The sequence below is a fragment of the Coenobita brevimanus genome, chromosome 42 (assembly GCF_032717465.1).
Source record: "Coenobita brevimanus isolate Jiangsu-jjx chromosome 42, ASM3271746v2, whole genome shotgun sequence".
Classification (NCBI taxonomy): domain Eukaryota; kingdom Metazoa; phylum Arthropoda; class Malacostraca; order Decapoda; family Coenobitidae; genus Coenobita; species Coenobita brevimanus.
The window spans coordinates 7,424,805-7,434,245 of NC_136995.1; the positions used below are offsets into that span (position 1 = coordinate 7,424,805).

Genomic DNA, 9,441 nt, shown 5'->3' on the forward strand with positions numbered 1-9,441 from the left:
CTGGGTCGGAGCAGCCTTACTGTATTGAGACCCGTAAATAAAGTAACTCCGATTTGATATTCTCTATAGCACAAACCGGACCAAACTTGTTATTGTTTATCTCGGTATGGAGTTGATGGTTGCCTGTGAACTAGATCGTGCTTTGAGAAGGGAATGGAGGTTTCCTGGATCCACTGAACCCCCATAACACAAATGATGAACATGCATTGAGACAATATTGCCTCCCCAGGAGCAAATTCCTTCGTTTAACAGAACTTGAGCCTCATACTGGGAGTGTCACGCTACACTCCCATGCCATTCTTGCCTACGCAACAATTTTTGGCAACCCAAGGGAATTTTCAGAGTGTTGTTGGAGAGTGGTATTCATCAGTCAACAAGTATATCCAAAGTGGTATCACGTGTGACAGATGCTTTATACAGGAAATGACAGAAAAATTGAGATGCCCAGTGCTTTGCTGAGAAGAACAGAGACTAGAGGGTTTCCACAGAATAAATAATTTTTCTAAAGTGCTTGGGTCCCCCATGAGAAGGGAGGGAAAGAACACATCCCCAGTATCCCTGCTTGTAAAGGGCAACTAAGGAGGAACCTTTTTGTCTTCAGTCCTTCATTCCTGACTGTTGTCTTCAGTCCTACCCTCTTTTCTTGATGTTTGCATGTTTCTTATGGTCTTTATTTTCCCTCTACGTCTGCTTTGCCATGCAGCCATATTATGGGTTGTGAAAATTCTTCATTGTTAACTTCCTAAAGTGCTTGGAGCAATGGATTGAACCCTCATACCAGTTAAGACCCCAGATCACAAAGAACATGTATTTGTCAGTTGTAATGGGTTCCATTCACTGGACGTGCAAGTTGTGACAGCAACAAAATGATATTGAGCTGTAATTACAGATATCCTGGCAGCAATCATGCTGCCTATATCTGGGCTAATTCTATCCTCCACCAGAGATGTGAACCAAGGTGTCTATGGTGACAGTTTTCTGCTAGGTAACTGTGGTTGCTGATTACTTTGTGTGAAGTTGGACAATGGTTAGGTAAAGCATGGCAAACATAATAAGTTCCCGTTCATATTGCTGTTTTGTTTCTTTACTCCTAAACCCTCCCATCTTACTAATGGTTTAAAGGTTGAGTGGGTGTAATGCTGGACTGCTTTTCGTTGCACCCTACATTGTTTTCAATTAATTACTGGTACTTCACTTGCTTATCCTTGACTGTTGTGTTAATGTTACCGGCATTGTGTCAAAATAAGGTATTGTATAGATCGCCCAGGTATTCGACAGAATGTCTAGCATTTTTTGGCAAGGTATGAAATAAGCTTATTTCATTCTGACTTTATTCATTTTACCTAGGGATTTTATTAGAATGCCTAGGTATTCTGTAGAATGTCTAGCATTTTTATGGCAAAGTATAATAAACAACAGAGGGTTAAGCTGGGATAATCAAGGTTAAGTTAGGTTAGGCTAGGTTAGGTTAGGCTAATTTAGAAGAGCGCTGTGTTAGGCGTTTACCTAAATTAACCTAACCTAACCTACCTATATCGAATTTGAACGTAGCCTTGACTATCCCAGCCTAACCTAACGGCAGTCTAAATTAGCCTAACATACTGAAATAACTGATTTCACATTTGCCAGTTTGCTACAGTTTGGTCGTTTCTCACTTTGCCTAAAACAAACACGGTAATCTACAGAATACCAAGGAAATGTGTACAGATGATTTTCTTAGACCTTGTCTTGAAATTTTAGCATTACATAGTTTACCTAGGCATTCTATGTGACGGGTTTCCCCACATTGCCGGTAACATAAACACTCGCTCTCGCCTATCACCCCAGCTGATTCATGAAGCTCTGTGACTGGCCCAGTGTTTCTGTGTTCTGCCGTCTGATTGGTCGGAAGAGTCTCAGCTGACGCACGAGATTTCCCCCAAAACATTCCCTACAGTTAAGGCAAGCCTTAGCTAAAGCCAATGCACGAAACTTAAGTCAGCCTTAAGACAAGGCAAGGGGTCGTCGTGCATGGGCCTTAGAGGCAGCCGTAGGGCCGCCTTTAATATTTCATTTAAGGCCAGCTTTAAGGGTGCCATCCGACAGAGTTTTGTGCATCCCTGCCCTGGACAAATGTGGAAGCATGCATGGAAAAGTTTGAAAGGAATGAGTGTTTTTGACTGGCGATATGAATGGTAATGTAGGGAATGTGAAGGTGGATGAAGTAGTTGGTGAGTGAGGTGTGCCTGCTGATAGATGAGAATGGCAGTGCTTTAGTGGAAATTTGTGCAGGGAAGGGATTGGTGATAGCCAATACCCTCTTCAGGCACAAAATGATCCATAGGTATACGTGGCAAGTGATGAGAAGGGTGGGTGGTGAACTGAACGAACGGAAGGCAATGACTGATTATGTGTGTGTGGATGAAAGGATGTGAAAGTGTGTAATGGATGCAAGAGCATATAGAGGTTGGGGGAGTGGACTTTCTGACCACCACTTGGTGGTGGTAAGAATCAAGGTCCAAGTGAAATAGATAAATAGAAGAAAGGAAGGACAGGAGGAAGCAGTATATGCAAGGAGGGTGGAAAGGTTACAAGAGAATGAGAAAAGGGCAGAATATAAGGGAGAAGTGGAGGAGCAAATCGGTAAATATGGACTGGAACAAATGGGGGACGTGGAAGGTGTATGCAAGATATCACAGAAGAAATCTGTGCAGCATGTGAGGTGGTGTGTGGGGTGAAGAGAAGACAAAAGGAGGTGCAAGGAACAGCATGGTGGAATGAAGAGGTGAGACAGGCTGTGGCACAAAAGAAGAAAGCATACAGCAAGTGGATAAGGAACAGGGGCGTGGAAGAAGTTGAGAGACAGAAGAGTTATATGTTATATATAGAGAGGAAGAGAGAGGTGAAAAGATAAGTAAGGGAAAGTAAGAAGAGAGCTGATGAGGTATTTGGAAGGAATTTGAGTGTAAAGTAAAGAGAATGTAAGAAAACGTTCTGGAAAGAGGTAAAGAGAGTTAGAGAAGTTGGCAATGAAGTTATTCGTGGAATGAAAGATAAAAATGGTAGATTATTAATGGAGAAGGGAGAAAAAGTAAGCAGATGGAGAGAACACTTTAAGGAATTGTTGAACAAAGAGAATGAAAGTAATGCGAGTATAAGTGGCTGGGTAATAACTGGGAGACGGAGGGACGTGAGACGAGAGGAAGAAATCAGCAGGATGGAAGTTATGGAAGCAATAAAGAACGTCAAAACGGGGAAAGCCCCAGGAATTGATGGAGTGTGTGGAATGCGGAAGCATGAGGGAGAGATAGTAGTAGAATGGATGTGGAAGATGAGCAGATTGGCCTGGGAGGAAGGTAGAGTCCCTGAGGATTGGAAGTCAGGTATAATTATTTCCTTGCACAAAGGGAAAGGGGAAAAAGAAGTGTGTGGTAATCATAGGGGCATTTGTTTTAGAGTAACAGAAGAAGTATATGGTAGGATAATTATTGACAGAGTTAGGGAAATAACAGAGGAATAAAATTGCAGAAGAATAGGGAGGTTTTATGAAGGGAAGAGGTTGTGTAGATCAGACATACTTCTTAGATCGTTAGTGGAAAAGTTTCTAGAGAAGGGAAAGAAGTTGTATGCGGCTTTCATGAATTTGTAGAAAGCATTTGAGAGAGTGGATAGACAAGGATTGTGGAAGGTATTAAGAACATATGGAGTAGATGGAAGTTGCTGAATGCTTTGAAGAGCATGTATGAGGGTGCTAAGGCTGCAGTGCGTGTGGATAGCGAACTGGGTGAATTTTTCTACTTGAAGGTTAGATTGAAACAGGGATGTGTCATGTCTCCATGGTTAGTCAATCTGTATATGGATGAGGTTATAAAAGAGATACATGGTTGGGCAGTGGATGTTGGAATGGCCCTAATGAGACAGGACAGTGTTTGGAAACTCCCTGTACTGTTGTTTGCAGATGATACTGTGTTGTCAAGTGAAGACGAAGGGGAGCTGCAAGGCTTGGTGGATGAATTTGGGAGAGTGTGTAAAAAAAGGAATCTAAAGGTGAATGTAGCGAAGCGTAAAGTTATCGTCTTCGAGAGAAGCGAAGTCAGTGAATGTACAGTGAGGTTGGATGAGGAGGAAATGGAAAATGTGAGTGCGTTTAAGTTCTTGGATAGTGTGATGAGTAAGGATGGAAGTTTGGAGGGTGAAGTGCTTGAAAGGGTAAAACAAGGAAGAAAGGTTGCTGGTTCCTTGAATGCGGTGATAAGAAACAGGGAAGAGAGCATGGAAGTGAAAAAGTTACTACATGATAGTATTGTGACACCAACTCTACCTTATGGAAGTGAAACTTGGACCTTGTTGGAGGGACACAAGTCAAGAGTGACAGCAGTGGAAATGAGTTATCTGAAAGGAGCCTGTGGAGTCACATGGAGAGACAGACTGACAAATGAGGAAGTGAAGGAGCGTTGTGGTGTGGAGATGGATATAATTGGAAGCGTTAGGAGAAACACACTGAAGTGGTTTGGCCATGTGGAGAGGATGGAGAGTGAGAGACTGGCGAGGAGAGTGTATATGAGTGAGGTGGAAGGGAGGGGGGAGGAGGGAGGGGGAGGCCAAGGATGAGACGGTGGGATGGAGTGGAGAGGTATATGAGAGAGGGGGTTGTGAGCTGGGAGCAGGGCAGTGGACTGGCGGGAAATAGGCGACATAGAGGCAATTTGTTTGTAGCCATCCCTTACGGGATTGGGGTGTCTTGCAATATGTAGATAGACTGATGCAAACCAAATCCATGTTGAAAAATAAAAGCAATATACAAGAGAAACCTAAGGTGTTATATGGGAAATACATCACGAAGGAAGCTGCACTACGGAGCCTCCTAAGTCACACAGAATTCGGGCCTTGACACAGCTTACGGTCTTCGAGAGAAATGAAGTCACTGAATGTACAATAAGGTTGGATGAGAGGAAATGGAAAATGTGTGTGCATTTAAGTACTTGGGTACTGTGATGAGTAAGGATGGAGGTTTAGAGCGTGAAGTGCTTGAAAGGGTACAGCAAGGAAGAGAGGTTGCTGGTTCTTTGAAAGCAGTGATAAGAAGCAGGGAAGTGAGCATGGAAGTGAAAACGTTACTGATTGACATTATTGTGATACCAATTCTATGGTATGGAAGTGAAGCTTGGACGTTGTTGGAAGGACACAAGTCAAGAGTGAGTTCAGTGGAAATGAGTTATTTGAGAGAAGGCTGTGGACTCACATGGAGAGACAGACTGACAAATTAAGTGAAGGAGCGTTGTGGTGTGGATGTGGATGTGATAGGAAGAGTTAGGAGAAACACACTGACGTGGGTTGGCCATGTGGAGAGGATGAAGAGCAAGAGACTGGCGAGGAGAGTGTAAGTGAGGTGGAGGGGGGTAGAGGGAGGGATGGGCCAAGGATGAGGTGGAGGGATGGAGTGGAAAGGTAGATGAGACAGGGTTGGTGTGAACTGGGAGCAGGGCAGTGAAATGGCAGAGGACAGGGCGACATGGAGGCTATTTGTTTGTGGCCTCCTGTACGAGATTGAGGCGTCTGGCAATAGATCGATAGACTGACACAGTTTAAGGAAGAAGGCTTCGATTTATATCCATAAATTACAGGTTCATTACCCCTTATGATCTGCAGTCAGTTAATATTATTCAGTATAGGAACTGAAGTATTATATAAACCTCTCAGTAACACTTTCCAAACATGCGACTCGCCTAATTTGAACAAGATTATGTGACCTCATCAAGAATAAACTGAAAATACAGCATCAAACTGAAGGCGATAAGGAAGACAATACATCCTTAACTCAGTCACATTCTTCCCCTATAATATGACCGGACGAAATAGCTTTACATCCAGGATCCCTAGAATACTACCAGGTGAACAGGAATCGCAGTTAACCTAGCTTGTCTAGGAACATGACAGAACCGAAAGCTCAACTAGGGTTCTTCCACTTATCATCTAGATGTTCCAATCTATGCACTGCTGATCGCTCCCCACAGTGTTGTCGAGGGATGATAGCAGGTAATTAAACTGCCAAACACCCTTTATGGCTGATCACTCTGACACGAGACAGCCAAGGGGTCCTTGTTGTTGGACACCTTGAACAGAATCTAAACAGTCGCCAGACTCCAACAAGACCTCCAGAGAAACGCTATCAGAGCCTCATCCCCTGACATAACACTCTGTTCCCTTACGCTTGCCATACAAACTTCCTGGAAAATAGTACATGATCTCTTACTATACCACCTCCCTATCATCATCTATCTATCTATCTATCTATCTATCTATATACCTAGGCTGCTTCCCCCAAAGAAAGGGAAGTAGCCGAGACAGGACGACACACTCCCCATTTACTCATCCAATCAAACACATTCATTCGCATCTTAGCCCCAGAGGGGAGAAGGGACAGATCCTCACCGCACCACACCGCACAAGGGTCAAATGCGCAGTGCAATCAGTGACATTCGCAGCAGGGCCTGACAGCAGAGCTGGTTTGCCCCTGCCACATCACAGCAGACCCATCCCCTTACCCGCACCCTATCATCATGCCACACACAATAAAAGCAAAACCAAACAAATTAGGAAAACCTTCACCAACTCCAAGAAGACAGATTGGGTACAGTTTATTCAAAACATAAAGTATTCCATTCCAAGTAACACTCTGTAATTTTGCTTAGCTGAGAGTGGGTCATAGGAACCTGATTGTTAAAATGTGCTTCTTATAAAAAAAGGGACTACTTGGAAAAACTGGCATCGTGCTATAAAGGTAGGTGAGACGACTGATATAATTAGCACCTATATTTTGTTAGTATAACAAATGAATAAATTGTGTTATTATAATGAAGTCTGAAGACGGAGTTGTGGTGCTTCAGGTGCTGGATGTGGGAGTGTTCACAGGAGCAAGCGCCCTGTCTGCTGCCCTGGCACTGCCCTCAGATGGCGAAGTTCATGCACTCGACACCAGCGATGAATTCACCAGCATTGGTAAAGGCACTCTCTTTTGTCATTTTTGATACTTTCCAGAGGTAGCAAACTGCTTGCAGTCTAGTTATCTACTCGTAACCAGAAAAGTCTAAAATAGTATGAACAGTATCAGGCATATTGTAAATTATATGAACTGTATCTATACATGTACAGGACCACACAAACTACCAAAACACGGATATTCTATAGTCGTTCCTAGAATAACCAGTCTGACGAACTCTTGTGATCATTTCTTTTTTCCCTTTAGGGAAGAAGTTCTGGGCTGATGCGGGTGTGAGTCACAAGATCATCTTGCATTTGGCCCCGGCAGTCGACACGCTCCAAACATTTATTGACGATGGTCAGGCTGGTACCTTCGACTTCGCCTTCATTGATGCTGACAAGCTTAATTACGACCGATACTACGAGCAGTGTCTGGTGCTGGTGCGGCGAGGCGGCATCATCTGCTTCGACAACACGCTACTCGACGGCAAAGTTCTCGACTCCAACAACCATGAGCCCAGAACTCTTATTGTGAGGCGGCTGAATGAGAAACTGCGAGACGACCAGCGGATCAATCTGTCCTTCCTCACAGTTGGTGACGGCGCCAGTCTCTGTTTCATCAAGTAACTACGGAAATATGACCTCACCATGTTCACAGAAAAGTTTCAAGTGATGAATGACACCACTAAACTCTTATGAGCGCTTTTCCTCATTTGCTCCTTGAATTGAAGTCTAGGTAAATAAACTCATTTATGAAACAGGGTCTTTGAAAAATTTTTGGATGACTGTAAAAGTGTGTGTGTGTGTGTGTGTGTGTGTGTGTGTGTGTGTGTGTGTGTGTGTGTGTGTGTGTGTGTGTGTGTGTGTGTGTGTGTGTGTGTGTGTGTGTGTGTGTGTGTGTGTGTGTGTGTGTGTGTGTGTGAGAGAGAGAGAGAGAGAGAGAGAGAGAGAGAGAGAGAGGGGGGGGGGAGATAACCAGATTGAGGTCATATGCATTGAAAAATGCATAGAGCATATTTTAAACTTCAGGATGGAGTACTTCCAATACCACAGACATGTATTTTTATTTAAACATTTGGTAGTAGTAGTAGTAGTAGTAGTAATGGTAGTAGTAGTAATGGTAGTAGTAGTAGTAGTAGTAGTAATGGTAGATCAACTGTGGTCTCTCTGGCCAAGCAGACCCATCAACCATAGGAAAGCAATCACCCTCTGCAGGGCCATCCCGTGTAGTGAACTGATGTTCCTTTGCAGTTGATAGCACCTCGCCACAGAGAGGCGTGGGGAAGTGTGGAGGCTTGTTTCCTGGATGGACGCTGCATTTGCGTCTCCCCACTCAGTTAACCATAGTAGGCTCCACATCACCCCGATGTTTGGTTACATGATTACCACCCAGCTTTGTAAATGCTTCTCTCGGTTACAGGAAACAGTTAGGCTTGTCATTCACTGTAGGGTAAACAAAGGAAGAACTAGGCAGCACTACATCAAGCGAGTTGATGATGATCTCCACCACCTACCACTATTATTAAAGATGTATGATAGCAATCTGTGTTACCTTCAAACTGTGAAATCGAAGCCTGAAGGAGAGCATTGCGTGTTTTAGTGAAGGTCACCGTCAAAGCAGGCTGCTGTGCGGCACACACATAATTTGTATGAATATACCGTATGTTCTTGGCAAGTTGCTTTTACCTGTTTCAGTAAACCAGACCACTGATGAAGTTAGAAGGGATTAAACTCATCATGTGATAAGTTTCGCCTCAATATTACTAATTTACCAACTTTTATTTCCCTTGACAGTGTAATGGGCATCATAAATAGATTGCATATGAATTTTTATAACTAAGTAATTATTTTCTGAAGGATAATAATCAGGGCTAAGATATTAATCTAAATATTCACATATAAGAATGTGTAACTTTACATACTGGTAATACACACATCGTATCTGAGTTTTTTTTTACGACCCATGTTGAGTTCACATGAACAATGTATTTGCATGGATCTTAAGTGTGTTTGAGGGGATCACACCACCCCACACCTCCATCCGCATTTCGCACTGGAAATTTTATTTCAAAAAAACGTTGGCTGCCGCATTTCCTTATATCTATTAAAAATACAAAAAGCATCATGCTTTGTACTGAAACCAGCCTCGTTAGGAGTAACATTCTTTTCACAATTTTCGCATCTACTGTTAACAGGCATTGGCACTGGGAGGAAAATCCTTTGTCCTAAGAGATACAGACCCTTTTTGCAGCACTATTAAAAGACCTTCAGTCTGATTCTCTCTCTCTCTCTCTCTCTCTCTCTTTCTAATTGTAAAGTCATTAAAAAGAGGCCCCAGAATACACACATTATATACTCGCAGACAGCTAATTATACTGATTGAAGCATTTAAAATTATTATGACCTCACAAGGATAGAGAACTCATACAACCTTTTAATAAATTGGTAATCTGTAATTTGTTAATATTTTAATCTCTCTCT

General features: G+C 42.9%; 1 protein-coding gene across 1 annotated transcript; it reads left to right on the plus strand.

Annotated features, from left to right (window-relative positions):
• Nucleotides 1-6,833: 6,833 nt before the first annotated feature.
• LOC145397680 (putative caffeoyl-CoA O-methyltransferase 2) lies at nt 6,834-7,587 on the plus strand. Its single transcript, XM_080270717.1, has 2 exons — nt 6,834-6,978; nt 7,226-7,587. The coding sequence occupies exons 1-2, from the start codon at nt 6,834-6,836 to the stop codon at nt 7,585-7,587; spliced, it is 507 nt and encodes a 168-aa protein (XP_080126843.1).
• The last annotated feature ends 1,854 nt before the right edge of the window (nt 7,588-9,441 follow it).

Coding starts and splice junctions, on each gene's coding strand:
- LOC145397680 (XM_080270717.1), top strand. CDS start 6,834: ATGAAGTCTGAAGACGGAGTTGTGGTGCTTCAGGTGCTGGATGTGGGA. Junction 6,979..7,225: donor CGATGAATTCACCAGCATTG/GTAAAGGCACTC, acceptor TTTTCCCTTTAG/GGAAGAAGTTCTGGGCTGAT.